This window comes from Coregonus lavaretus (assembly GCF_964263955.1).
Source record: "Coregonus lavaretus genome assembly, chromosome: 22".
NCBI classification, from domain to species: Eukaryota; Metazoa; Chordata; class Actinopteri; order Salmoniformes; family Salmonidae; genus Coregonus; species Coregonus lavaretus.
In genome coordinates, this window is record NC_140009.1 from 25,528,256 (window position 1) to 25,543,550 (window position 15,295).

The 15,295-nt window shown below is 40.8% G+C and overlaps 1 protein-coding gene across 1 annotated transcript; it reads left to right on the forward strand.

The window, feature by feature from the left end:
• The first annotated feature begins 3 nt into the window (after positions 1 to 3).
• Positions 4 to 14,562, forward strand: LOC311149331 (protein ILRUN-like). Its single transcript, XM_084186485.1, has 5 exons — positions 4 to 745; positions 12,015 to 12,169; positions 12,379 to 12,576; positions 12,875 to 13,194; positions 13,321 to 14,562. Exons 1-5 carry the CDS (start codon positions 588 to 590, stop codon positions 13,354 to 13,356), a joined length of 867 nt encoding a protein of 288 aa, XP_084042611.1. The 5' UTR covers positions 4 to 587; the 3' UTR covers positions 13,357 to 14,562.
• Positions 14,563 to 15,295: the final 733 nt, after the last annotated feature.

The following is a 15,295-nucleotide window of genomic DNA, read 5'->3' on the forward strand; positions in this document are numbered from 1 at the left end:
TGTAGGCGACCTGGAACGCCAACCTGGCTTAGTTCAAGAGGTTCGGCCAGAGCTGGGCGCTGCGCGGATTCGATTACAAAATACAGTGTATCTGTTTCATAGTTGCAGCGATTTACAGATTATATAATCTATTAAGGAAACTAAAATAAATAGTTGACAGTTTTAGGTGTGACCTCCGAGTTTGCTGATTATTTCGCTACATCGACCCTCTTGGATAGGCTATGGTTTGACGTATGCTGCGTTCAAAACAACAGAACAGGGAACTCGGAAATCTCCGACTTAAAAACTAGAAAGAGGCCCAAGTTCCCGAGGTGAAATTCCGAGTCGGATGATCATTTAAATCGATTTTTCCCAGTCGGGGTTCATTTTTTTCCCCGAGTACCCAAGTGTTTTGAACGCACTGAGGTTGGAAGTCGGAGATTTCCGAGTACCCAGTTCCGAGTTCCCAGTTGTTTTGAACGCGGCATCAGTCGTAGAATTGTCACTGTCATGCGCATTTGGGTTGTTGTTGACTTTTTTTTTATGACAAGTTGAGGCCTCGGACTAAATTAGGAAAGGAACCCTGTCCCTTGTCAGGGAAATCCGCGATGGAGGGCATGGATTTGGATCTGGACCCGGAGCTTATGCAGAAATTTAGCTGCATGGGCACTACCGATAAAGACATCCTCATAGCCGAGTTTCAGAGACTGCTTGGGTTTCAACTGAACCCCGCTGGATGCGCCTTCTTCCTGGACATGACCAATTGGTGAGCTCGGGGACTTGTGGCCTCTCTGTGTTTGCTAATGCTAACTTAGCTAGCTAGGTAGAGGATTGAGCTAGTTAGTTAGTTGCATAACGGATAGTCAGCCAACAGTTTGTTTGTGATTTTTATTTTTATTTACAATTCAACGAGCAACAACTATTTTGTGTGTCTATTCTTAGATGTAAAATGTATTTAATTGGATTGTCATTTGGATTGCTAGCTAGCTAATTGGCTACAGCTAGGACTTCCTTGGTTGAAATATCATTGACAGATGAGATGTGGGTCTATTTACTATCATTCTATAACGTTACTGGGGGACGTGTAAATTGCATATCTGCATTTTCTAGTATACATGTATGTTACCGTCAGACTAATTATAATGTCTGGAGAGGGTCTTCTTGAATTAACGTTAGCCTGGCATCTTTAGCAAGAGTTGTCATCATAGCTAGCTAGGCAACTACAACCAATGAGGCTCGTTGGTCCACTCTGATTTTCTTTTTCAACAATACATTTATTTATTTCCACATGAAAGTGTCCAGGCATTACAAGACCCCGGCCTAGGTCACAACAAGTTACCAAGCATATAATTAGAATACCAGAATGGACATGATTGTTATTATGACAGTATAAAAGGTCAGCCGTTTTGCCGGTTAGGGAGAGTATAGATCAGCCATGGTCTGCCAGTGCTGTGATAAGATATTGTGTAAAACAATTAATTGTATTATTATATGCACAGCATGTTTGTTAGCCAGCCAACCAGTTTAAAGGTGCAATATGCGGACATTTCCTGGTTGCTACAATTCTAATAGTTTGCCTAATTTCAGTTTATGTAACAAAAGAAGCAGTCATTCTATGGAGAATCATTGTACCATTTAAACCACTGTGAAATATAACCAAAACCAAAAATAAAACATTTTCAGCTGTTTGAAGCTGGTGTGAAAAATAAAAACCGAAAGTAAAATACACAAAAAAACGAAACATAAGAACGTGTAGCATATAAATAGCTCACATAGAACATCTACCGTGTCTTAGACTTGCTTTCAACGAGAATGACAGATCTATAACTCACATTTCTATGTGAATTTGGTAGTTGCCCAAGAAGTTACATATTGTAGCTTTAAGGCTTTGTCTAGACTTGACAGTTCATGCAGCTTTAGTATTCTGATCATAGAGTTCTGATCATGGAATTCCAAGCGTGTCATGCATCTACAACCACATTTAAAAGTCTACAGTGTGTCCGGATTCCCTTTTCCCGCGCTATATTCAAATGCCAGTATGCATTCTACAAACAGTGGAATAGGCAAAATACGATAACACAACAAACTATTATGACACCTCTATCGAAAGGTGAGTCTCTCACGAAGACATACATGTCAGTTGCACTAGGACACCCACAAGACTCACCTGAAGTTAGCCCGGTACCACACTTCAAAACTTCCTTTTGATATTTTCTTTGACTAGCTGTTTTTCCATGTATGAATCTGTTATTCAATGCGTTTCTATGGGCTAATAGCAGTAAGGCCAAATTCAGTATTTCATCAAATAATTTGGTTATTTTCTATGCCTAAAGGGGTCCTAAAATTCCAAATCAAATAGCTAAATGATGCTTGCTATGGCCATCTTAAAACAATTCCATATGTTAGCTTAGTAGAACCCTCCCCCAGGCTTAGACACTAGAGGAGTCATTGGATGTGTCTTCTGTACGGAGGAGTTTTGTTAAGAGCCCCAATGCTCGTTCTGAACATTAACACGCATCGCTTGCGGTATGGTTTTGGAAGCATAAGGACCTTTCATATCAGCGAGAAATAATTGTCAAAAGGTTAAATTGATACACACCTTTTTATAGGGTTAGCGTTCCCACATGGCCATATCTCCATGTTACAGCGCATGTTTACGGAAGACAGAGGGAACACCTGTGATAATTAGTTATCTAGCATGCTCCGAACACCTGTGTGCAACAGAAGAAGCCTGCCAGAAACGTGTTGTCACTGAAAAATACTGTTGGTTGCAACTGTGATAAAGCCGGTTAAAACAGTGTACAGTAAGTGTATATTTAGCATTTGTGAAATTATTTTGATGTGATATGAAAGTAAAGGGCTTTATGTTTCTTGAACCGTATCACAATTGAGAATCATTTCACGTTTAGATAGACTTTTTGGCTGCCAGAGCCAGTCTACCTTTGAAAATAACATAACTTCCTTGGACCTTAAGGAGTAACCGTAGGCTCCTTAAGAGTACGTCTTGGGCTAACTGCTGATATGCCAACATTCCATACATACAGTGCAGTCAATCCACAGCCATACACTGGCTGAAATCAGTTGATGATAGGACTTATAAATGCAACAATTACTGATATTGTATCATTATAACACAGCTTTACAAGAAAACAAACACTAAGACATTTATGATCTGTCTACATATATTTTAAAGCTATTTATACAGAAAATTGGTATAACACCTGTATAAACTATTTATAGGCCTAACTTTGACAATATTTTAGGTTGACAATAATTATATTCCACAATATCTTATCACATGCCTTACTTTTATTTTCCTGCATAAGTAAAGCAGGAAATGCATCTCCAATGCCTCTACTGCCATTCATTCCAATTAGACTGTTTTGGATTTCTCCCTGACCACCATAATGGCTGCCGCTTTCATACCATTCTGGAACTTTTAAGGGTTATGACATAGCCCCTCTAGTAATTTAATAGGATCTCTATGGTACCAAGACCCTCCTTTAGATCATGGGCACGTGCTGCAGTCAGCATGTTGTGCAGTTCAAGTTTCACATGCAGCAATGTTGCAGGTGGAAGTTTTGCCCCCACACAGCAGTGTTCTGCTGTGGAAACGTTTCACAATTTGTTTATTAATGTAACTATGTACACAATACACATCATCATGTCTCGCCGTTGTTTGTCCTTGGTAATGTTACTGGACAGTTTATCTTCCATGGTTGTGAACTTTATAACCCCATTCATTGACTGTTAAATTTTTACAGTTTTGCTTTGCTACTGACTAGGACTAGTTAACTAACAACATCATGGCAAATGGGCATTCGAAGGCCTTGATTTGGAATCATGTGAGACTATGTATTTGCACTTCCAGAATGCGCTGTCTAAAATTAGAACTGCTGCACTCACGTATGACAGTAGGTATGTTGCTGTACATTCAGCTTGCAGCATTTCTGTAGTGTTGCTCTGAGGAACATGCATAATTCAAAAGGTCAATGTCCACTAAAATACATCTGGCCAAATTGTATGAGCAAGGAACATTTTGAAAGGGACTAAAAAAACTTCTCAGAGCATGTAATTCCTGTTGACCGGCTTGTTAGTTAGTAAAGGCCTTTAGGGGTGGTGGCTTCAGTGGGCTTGGCTCCCTCTCGTTATCAGTGTGTCCCTGTCCTTATTAGTGTGTCTGATTTAAACAAAAATAGAACTGTTTGGCCATAATGACCATCGTTATGTTTGGGGGTGCTTGCAAGCTGAAGAACACCATCCCAACCGTGAAGCACGGGGGTGGCAGCATCATGCTGTGGGGGTGCTTTGCTGCAGGAGGGACTGGTGCTCTTCACAAAATAGATGGCATCATGAGGAAGAAAAATTATGTGGATATATTGAAGCAACATCTCAAGACATCAGTCAGGAAGTTAAAGCTTGGTCGCAAATGGGTCTTGAAAATGGACAATGACCACAAGCATACTTCCAAAGTTGTGGCAAAATGGCTTAAGGACAACAAAGTCAAGGTATTGGATTGGCCATCACAAAGCCCTGACCTCAATCCTATAGAAAATTAGTGGGCAGAACTGAAAAAGCGTGTGCAAGCAAGGAGGCCTACAAACCTGACTCAGTCTTTTATCTTTGAGATGATTGTCTTTGTTAGGCAATCCATAAAATAAAGCCTGCGAACTACTGAGGAAAGCCTCCTTGATATATTTATTCCCCATTAGTAAATGGTTTTACATGTTTAGCAATACACTGCGCAACTTTATAGCTCCCCTCTGTAGCTTGATTTTTGACTGCATGTAGATTTGTAAACACACTGCTTTGCTTTTCATACCTGGACACGGCCCTCTTGATTCCTTCAGCCGTGTCCACCTCATCCTTTAAGTTTTTCTCATGTCTCGTTTCAAAATAACGCTGTACACTTCATGTCCGACGAACAACAGTTTTACAACAGAGCGCAAACAGACCGGTCCTTCAGTAAAACGTATCCATATTTATCCAAGAGGCAATAAATGAGCGGACATCTGCCTTTTCTTTCATTGCTGATGACATTTTGTGCCCTGAACTTTTTTAAATAACAAAATAAGGCTTGCTAGCTTCTAGCCATGTGAAAACGAATCTCATCTTATAATAATAATAATAATATAATAATAATAATATGCCATTTAGCAGACGCTTTTATCCAAAGCGACTTACAGTCATGCGTGCATACATTTTTGTGTATGGGTGTTCCCGGGGATCGAACCCACTACCTTGGCGTTACAAGCGCCGTGCTCTACCAGCTGAGCTACAGATATAACCAATCTTCAGTGCTTCCTTGGTTTTGAATTTGGCGAGAGAGGCGAGGCGGGTCGTCTAGCGCTGAACTAATAATATGAAACTCCTGCAAAATCATGAAAGCCCATTGGCTAATCAGGATTTGACATACCTTGAACTACAACGTTGCAATGAATACCAATGCAATTTCGAAACGAATGCATGCAATTTCAATTATTTTGTCCAGTTTATTTTTTTTAAAATTAACCGGCAAAAATAAGTGAGATAATAAACGTCCAGCCAAGGCTTAGCACGCCACGCAAAAAAAGTAATATATATATATATATATATACATTTTTCTTAAATCAGCATCTCTACATGTATGATAGCCATTCCATTCCAGTGTCTGTTGAATTCCAACCCAGGCACACCTCATTTTACTGAATTAGGTGCTGATTAGGTGATCACCTGAACCAAATCTTATTTAACGAGGAAAAGTATAAAGACCACTGCTGTGGTCATCACTGTCCTCTTGCAATAGGACCAGCTGGATGGCAAAAACAGTGCTAATAGTACCTCAAAAGTAATATTAATAAAAAAATAACTATTGCCAAAAGAGTTGAAAAGGAACGTTTTGGGTGAGGAAAAGAAGGGTTCAATTCTGGCTTTACTGGCAGAGGGATACAGTGAGCGTCAGGTTGCTTCCATCCTTAAAATTTCAAAGATGGCGGTTCATAAGAACAAGGTCAAGCAACAGACATTGGAGACAACAAAGCTACAGACCGGCAGAGGGCGAAAACGACTCTACTGACCGGGATGACCGCCAACTCATTCGAATGTCACTCAACAACTGTAGGTCCAGAGACACTTGAAACCCAACCAATTTTTAAAAAAATAAATAAAGGTGGTTGTCCCACTGGCTGTCCTAAGTTGAATGCACCAATTTGTAAGTCGCTCTGGATAAGAGCTTCTGCTAAATGACTTAAATGTAAATGTAGAATGACATCAAGTGACCTACAAAAATAATGGCAAACGGCAGCTGGGGTGTGAAGTGCACGGCGAGGACGGTTCGAAACAGGCTCCTAGGGGCAGGGCTGAAGTCGTGCAAAGCTAGAAAAAAGCCCTTATTACCTTTTACATTTTAGTCATTTAGCAGACGCTCTTATCCAGAGCGACTTACAGTTAGTGAGTGCATACATTTTTCATACTGGCCCCCCGTGGGAATCGAACACACAACCCTGGCGTTGCAAGCGCCATGTTCTATCAACTGAGCTACAGGAGACCTTGTCACAACACAACTGATTGGCTCAAACGCATTAAGAAGGAAAGAAATTCCACAAATTAACTTTTAAGAAGGCACACCTGTTAATTGAAATGAATTCCAGGTGACTACCTCATGAAGCTGGTTGAGAGAATGCCAAGAGTGTGCAAAGCTGTCATCAAGGCAAAGGGTGGCTACTTTGAAGAATCTCAAATATAAAATATATTTTGATTTGTTTAACACTTTTTTTTTTTTGGTTACTACATGATTCCATATGTGTTATTTCATAGTTTTGATGTCTTCACTATTATTCCACAATGTAGAAAGTAGTAAAAATAAAGAAAATCCCTTTAATGAGTAGGTGTGTCCAAACTTTTGACTGGTACTGTATATAACAAATATTTCATGAAACATTGAATTTGGCCTCACTGCTATTAGCCCATAGAAACACATTTAATAACAGATTCATACATGGAAAAACAAGATGGTCAAATATGTTATCAAACTTGTCTCTCCTACAGTGCATTCTGAAAAAATTATTCATCAATCTACACACAATAACCCATAATGACAAAGCGAAAACAGTTTTTTTAAATTGTATTTTGCTAATGTTTAAAAAATAAAAAACAGAAGTACCTTAAGTATTCAGACCCTTTGCTATGAGACTTTAAATTAAGCTCCGATGTTTCCATTTAGCATCCTTGAGATGTTTCTACAACTTGATTGAAGTCCACTTGTGGTAAATTCAATTGATTGGACGTGATTTGGAAAGGCACACTCTTGTCTATATAAGGTCCCACAGTTGACAGTGCATGTCAGAGCGAAAACCAATCCATGAGGTCGAAGGAATTGTCCTTAGAGCTCTGAGACAGAATTGTGTGGAAGGGTACCAAAACATTTCTACAGCATTGAAGGTCCCCAAGAACACAGTTGCCTCCATCATTCTTAAATGGAAGAAGTTTGGAACCACCAAGACTCTTCCTAGAGCTGGCCGCCCAGACAAACTGAGCAATCGGGGAGAGAAGGGCCTTGGTCAGGGAGGTGACCAAGAACCTGATGGTCACTCTGACAGAGCTCCAGAGTTCATCTGTGGAGATGGGAGAACCTTCCAGAAGGACAACCATCTCTGCAGCACTCCACCAATTAGGCCTTTATGGTAGAGTGGCCAGACAGGAGTCACTCCTCAGTAATTGGCACATGATCCCCGCTTGGAGTTTGTCAAAGGGCACCTAAAGGACTCCCAGACCATGAGAAACAAGATTCTCTCGTCAGATGAAACCAAGATTGAACTCTTTGGCCTGAATGCCAAGCGTCACGTCTGGAGGAAACCTGAAACCATCCCTACCCGTGACTCATGGTGGTGGCAGTATCGTGCTGTGGGGATGTCTTTCAGCGGAAGAGACTGGGAGACTAGTCAGGATCGAGGGAAAGATGAACGGAGCAAAGTACATTGAGATCCTTGATGAAAACTCTGACTGGGGGGGAAGATTCAACTTCCAACAGGATAACAACCCTAAGCACACAGCCAAGACAACGCAGGAGTGGCTTCGGGACAAGTCTCTGAATGTCCTTGAGTGGCCCAGCCAGAGCCCGGACTTGAACCCGATCTAACATCTCTGGAGAGACCTGTAAATAGCTGTGCAGAGACGCTCCCCATCCAACCTGAAAGAGCTTGAGAGGATCTGCAGAGAAGAATGGGAGAAACTCCCCATATACGGGTGTGCCAAGCTTGTAGCGTCATACCCAAGAAGACTCGAGGCTGTAATCACTGCCAAAGGTGCTTCAACAAAGTACTGAGTAAAGGGTCTGAATACCCTTAAAACATTTACAAATAAACGTTTTTGCTTTGTCATTATGGGGTTGTGTGTGTGTGTTTGTTGATTAAAAAAAAGTATTATTATTTCTTTTTTTACTAAGGCTGTAACAAAACGTGGAAAAAGTCAAGGGGTCTGAATACTTTCCAAAAGCACTAATATCTGAAAGATGTATAAGAAAGTTCAGAAAAATATAAATCGTAATTTACCATGGAATTACCTGTACACTGTGTGCACAATTATTAGGCAAGTCAGTATTTTGACCATATCATCATTTATTATGCATATTTCCCAACTCCAAGCTGTATAAACTGGAATGCTTATTGGATTTAAGCATATCAGGTGATGTGTAATGATGGAGGGTGTGGCCTAAGGAGATCAACTCCCTATATCAAGGTGTGTATAATTATTAGGCAGCTTCTTTTCCTCAGGCAAAATGGGCCAAAAAAGAGATTTAACTGACTCTGAAAAGTCAAAAATGGTAAAAAGTATTTCAGAGGGATGCAGCACTCTTGAAATAGCTAAGAAATTGGGGCGTGATCACAGAACCATCAAACGTTTTGTTGCAAATAGTCAACAGGGTCGCAAGAACCGTGTTGAGAGAAAAAAAGACGCAAATGAACTGCCAAATATTTGAGAAGAATCAAACGTGAAGCTACCAGGAACCCCATTATCCTCCAGTGCTGTCATATTCCAAAACTGCAACCTACCTGGTGCCCAGAAGTACAAGGTGTTCAGTGCTCAGAGACATGGCCAAGGTAAGGAAGGCTGAAACCCGACCACCACTGAACAAGACACATAAGTTGAAACGTCAAGACTGGGCCAAGAAATATCTGAAGACAGATTTTTCAAAGGTTTTATGGACTGATGAGATGAGAGTGACTCTTGACGGACCAGATGGATGGGCCCATGGCTGGATCCGTAACGGGCACGGAGCTCCACTTCGACTCAGACGCCAGCAAGGTGGAGGTGGGGTACTGGAATGGGCTGGTATTATTAAAGATTAGCTAGTTGGACCTTTTTGGGTTGAAGATGGACTCAAACTCAACTCCCAAACCTACTGCCAGTTTTTAGAAGACACTTTCTTCAAGCAGTGGTACAGGAAAAAGTCTGCATCTTTCAAGAAGACCATGATTTTTATGCAGGACAATGCTCCATCGCATGCATCAAAGTACTCCACTGCGTGGCTAGCCATTAAAGGCCTTAATGATGAAAGAGTAATGACATGGCCCCCTTCCTCACCTGACCTAAACCCTATTGAGAACTTGTGGTCCCTTCTTAAACCGTCAATTTACGGTGAAGGAAAACAGTACACCTCTCTGACCAGTGTCTGGGAGGCTGTGGTTGCTGCTGCACAAAAAGTTGATTATCAACAGATCAAGAAACTGACAGACGCCATGGATGGAAGGCTTATGACTGTTATTGAAAAGAAGGGTGGCTATATCGGTCACTGAAAATGTCAAATGTTTATTTGTAAATTTTGAGTTGTTTGTTTATTATTCTCACATTAACAGATGAAAATAAACAAGTGAGATGGGGAACTTTTTGTTTTTCATTTAGTTGCATAATAATTCTGCACACTAATAGTTGCCCAATAATTGTGCGCACACAGATATTCTCCAAAGAAAGCCAAAACCTCACTTTTACTTTCTTAAATATTCAGGTTTGAGGTTTTATTAACATTTTGGATTGACCGAGAGCACTGTAGTTGTTAAATAATACAATGAATCTTCAAACATACAACTTGCCTAATAATTGTGCACACAGTGTATACCTTTTTACGTGGAAAGGCCCTATTCACTTCCATTCATTTGTTGGCCCGGTACTGTGAGAAGACCGATTTTCCGGGATGTCTCCTGGTCTGACAAACTCGGCCACCTATCATTGCAGACGGATGTTGATGGGGATTTTTTTTTGCTTTGAGCCAAGTATGAGGGGGGCCTCAAGCAGAGAAATTATATTTATTAAAAAAAATATATATATATATACAGTGAGGGGGAAAAAAGTATTTGATCCCCTGCTGATTTTGTACGTTTGCCCACTGACAAAGACATGATCAGTCTATAATTTGAATGGTAGGTTTATTTGAACAGTGAGAGACAGAATAACAACAAAAAAATCCTGAAAAACAAATGTCAAAAATGTTATAAATTGATTTGCCTTTTAATGAGGGAAATAAGTATTTGACCCCCTCTCAATCAGAAAGAATTCTGATAAAATAAACCTACCATTAATATTATAGACTGATCATTTCTTTGTCAGTGGGAAAATGTACAAAATCAGCTGGGGATCAAATACTTTTTTCCCTCACTGTATGTGTGTGTGTGTGTGTGTGTGTGTGTGTGTGTGTGTTTCATATGGTATGTATTAATTTGTAGATGTCCATCATCCATTTCACATATGTTATGAATTTGCAAAACGTATATGTTACGAATTCCAATTTGTTGCGGCTAATGTTAGCTTGGTGGCTAACATTCGCTAGGCTATGGGTAAGGTTTAGAAGTTAGGTTAAACTATTAAGGTTAGGGGAATGGTTAGCTAACATGCAAAGTAGCTCAAAGGTAGGCCACTCTAAAATGTGCAGTTTTGTCACAACACAATGCCACAGATGTCTCAAGCTTTGAGTGAGTGTGCAGTTGGCATGCTGACTGGAGGATTGTCCACCATAGCTGTTGACAGATAATTTAATGTTAATTTCTCTACCATAAGCCGCCTCAACGTTTTTTTAAATAGAAACCGGCGAGTGGTTTGCTGATGTCAACGTTGTGAACAGAGTGCCCCATGGTGGCGGTGGGGGTTATGGTATGGGCAGGCATAAGCTACGGACAATGAACACAATTGCATTTTATCAATGGCAATTTGAATGCACAGAGATACCGTGACGAGATCTTGAGGCCCATTGTCATGCCAGTCATCTGCCGCCATCACCTCATGTTTCAGCATGATAATGTACGGCCCCATTTCGCTAAAATCTGTACACAATTCCTGGAAGCTGAAAATGTCCCAGTTCTTCTATGGCCTGCATACTCACCAGAGATGTCACCCATTGAGCATGTTTGAGATGCTCTGGATCGACGTGTATGACCACATGTTCCAGTTCCCGCCAATCACCAGCAACTTCGCACAGCCATTGAAGAGGAGTGGGACAACATTCCACAGGCCCCAATCAACAGCCTTATCAACTCTATGTGAAGGAGATGTCGCGCTGCATGAGGCAAATGGTGGTCACACCAAATACTGACTGGTTTTCTGACCTTATTTTTTATTTTTATTTTTTTAAGGTATCTGTGACCAACAGATGCATATCTCTATTCCCAGTCATATGAAATCCATAGATCAGGGACTAATGAATTTGTTTCAATTGACTGATTTCCTTTATATGAACTGTAACTCAGTAAAATCTTTGAAATTGTTGTTTCTTATATTTTTGTTCAGTATACTTGCGTTTAATATGCTACGTCTAATCTATGAGACCAAGCTGAATTCAGGCACTTATGTGCTCAAATCTGCCATTTTCAACCCGTATACGGGTACGAGCGTAACGGGTTAAGTTTACTTCAATAAACAGCCCTTCCTTTAGTAGAAATATGATCTTTTTGCTTCTGATTTCCTTGCTTTATTTCCCCCTCTTTTCAACCTCCACCCTGTGCATCAAAACGGGGATAGTTGTGTTTTAACTGATATCCATTCCTTTCCCCCATTTACGTCTCTCATAGGAACTTACAAGCAGCCATCGGAGCCTACTATGACTTTGAAAGCCCCAACATCAATGCACCATGCATGTCTTTTGTTGGGGATGTGACGATCGGTGAGGGGGAGTCTGTTCCCCCTGACACACCATTCACTAAGACGTGGAGGATACAGAACACAGGTTGGTTGAAGTGAAAAGACCCTTTAGGAACTGCACACAGTCACAGCCAGTGTTGACAAGGCCTTATTGTGCTCTCATAGCTCTCAGGCTTTGAAGTTCCACCCTAGTAGTAAACAGCATCCCTAACAAGCTACTGATTGTTACTGCGGCTGGCAATTGAGGTTATGGTTTATTAATTTCTTCATGTGTAATTTGTTTGTCTCTTGCAGGAACAGAGTCGTGGCCCCCTGGGGTATGTCTGAAGTATGTTGGAGGGGACCAGTTTGGTCATGTGAACATGGTGATGGTGCGCTCATTAGACCCCCAGGAGATGGCTGACGTCAGTGTGCAGATGCGCAGCCCAGTGGCTCCTGGCATGTACCAAGGCCAGTGGAGGATGTGCACAGCCACCGGACTCTTCTATGGGGGTGAGAAACTTTATTTAGCAACCAACTAAATGACTAGCACATAACTGTTTATAACTGTTTATTACAGATTAATAAACTATCTATAAATGTATTTATTGTTTAAACCACTCATAAACCTTTTTTACATCCTTTATAAAGTATACTTTGATGTAACGTGTTACCGCAGTCTAATGTTGAATTCACCAAAGGCAACGTTTTCATCACTTGAATATATTGAAGGTCTAATGCTTATACTGGGTGTAGTTTTAGAAGACCTTTCCCCCAGTGGAGTGTTAACATTGTTCTTTCCCCACTGTAGATGTGATCTGGGTGATCCTCAGCGTGGAGGTGGGAGGCCTCCTGGGTGTGACGCAGCAGCTGTCCTCCTTCCAGGCAGAGTTTAACACCCAGCCTGCCCGCAACGTGGAGGGAGACTACAACCCCTTCGCCTCTCCACAGAAACACGCCGGCAGCAACGACAACAGTCACCGTGACGATAGCGGTCTCAAGGACCCCGCGGACACCTGGGAGGGTGGCCCGGACCAAATGCAGCAAGAGCAAAATGGACGGTCACAAAACTCTGTGAATATAGCAACAAACGGTCTCCAAAGCAACCTATCAGTAGTGACTTACAGCCAGGTAAGGCCTAATGAAGCAACAATACCCTTCAATGTTTAATATACTATAGCTCATCAGTATAACCAAAACTTTGTATTTATTAATATTTTTCTATATCCACAAAATGTTTCTTTATTTTCCCCACAGGGTATTCACGGACCCTATCCTTTTGGGCAGTCTTAAAACATGGGAAACATCTTCACAGCCAGGCAGCACTGTGTTCCTGGATTCACACCAACTAATGAGGGAGGAGGCTTTACCTGTGGCTGGTGGAGTATCCTGAGATTCATATAAACACTTATGCAAAGTCCCCCCTCCACTTTACCGCAAAACAAACAGAAACCAGAAGACAAAGCTGCTCTGTTCTGTCCCAGCATACGACTCAACCAACAACATCCCACATCCAGTGTATGCATGTGTGAATGCTAAGTTAAAAATGAGAGTGCTACAAATCTTTTTAAAAGAGATGAGAGAGGTTTTTTTTCTGATCTTTATTTTTTGTTTTTTAGTTGTCGTGTCTGAATGCAGTTGAGACTACAGTGTTGAAAGGAGGAGTGTGTGTCTGTTTGCGTCAGTGTGCTTGCGCGTGGGTGGGTGTGTTTGCGTGTGTTCTGCAACCTGAAAGAGACAGACTAGGGAGGAAAAGCCATTTATTTTGCGTACTGGTCCTCTAGTTCTTAAACTGACTTTTAAAAATGTAATCTCTGTTCTCTTCTTACTTTTTTATCCTAATTTCACAGTGTATACTTTTCAGGGACAGGAGAGTAATTCCACAAATTCAGCAGCCTGATATGTATGTGTTGTTGTTGATGTTTTCTGGTAACATCAAATGAAGAACAGCTTATTCACATACAAATCCTGTTCACTATTTGCTGTAGCTTCACTTTTGATTATGTTACTCTGAAGTTGAGCTAAAGTATATCCATCCACTAGAGGGAGGTCTTTATCAAAATTGCAGTTGCCCAGTCCTGTCAACAACAAAAAAGAAACATGAACTAACATCTACTCAAATCAGGGTCAATAAGTGGAAAGTAGATTTGAATCACCACCCTGTAGGTTCAATTTGTTTTCATATGGCTTCATTTGTTCTGTGAGATTGCAAAAGTCCCCATGTTGCAAAGCAGTGACGTTTCTGGCTTTTATCATCTTGAGTTGAATGTATTTGCTGAATGTAGAGCTATGTTGTTTTGAAGCATCTTTGCTTATTTTGCCCAAAGATCTTATACATTTGCCTTGAAAAAGACAGCTTGATTTAATAATGTTTTCTGATTTTTCTAGCAATTTTGCTAATGATGCATTGTCCTGGGCTTTGGAATAAACTGTTGAGGGAAAATTCTGAATTCACAATTAGTGTCCTCTTGCTCAGACATTAAAATGTTAAACAACTCATTCATTTAAATATTTGTTTGTACCGGTAGTCAATTCATTAGTTCCCCAACAGTTATGTAAAGAATGTGTTAAAGGTTCTGAACAGTCATTCAGAAAAGTACTTTTTCTCTCATGGCTAACTACCAGGAAGTTTGAAGAGACAGGCTGAGTGGGCAGGGCGCTTCTATTCATGACTGACAGCTCGGCTTGACTGACAGCTCTTTGAAATGCCTATGTCAAGCAACTTGGATGCAGTGAGCGGTGTTGCAATACAATTATCTCAAGCTAATTTGGTAATACATAAAGCAACTCAAACAACATTGAAATTTGCATCAATGATATAATTAGTTTTTATACATCTCCCATTTGGCATGTCTCTTGTGATGCGGTTCACAGCAGCACTGACGGATGTGTTGACATGACAACTACGTCAGAACTACGTTTTGAACGACCCCCCCCCCCCCCCCCCCCTTTTGTTCCATGCTGACTGAAGATCTAGCTAGCCAGAAACTAGCTAACACCAGACACAGATGAATGGGGAGACATATGTGTCTTTTCCACAGATGAATAGGGGAAACTTTTAATTATATTTGCTGATACCCTACAGTAAAGTGTTGGCACCAGTAGAGTAGCTATCTAGCTATATAAACCAAGCCCCTCCTTAAACACGCCTTCTCCGATGTTGGTTACAAGGCGGTAATTATATAAATTAGGTAAGAGAATATCATGTTACCATTAGTGTACTTAAAATGAG

Coding starts and splice junctions, on each gene's coding strand:
- LOC311149331 (XM_084186485.1), top strand. CDS start 588: ATGGAGGGCATGGATTTGGATCTGGACCCGGAGCTTATGCAGAAATTT. Junction 746..12,014: donor TTCCTGGACATGACCAATTG/GTGAGCTCGGGG, acceptor CGTCTCTCATAG/GAACTTACAAGCAGCCATCG. Junction 12,170..12,378: donor GTGGAGGATACAGAACACAG/GTTGGTTGAAGT, acceptor TGTCTCTTGCAG/GAACAGAGTCGTGGCCCCCT.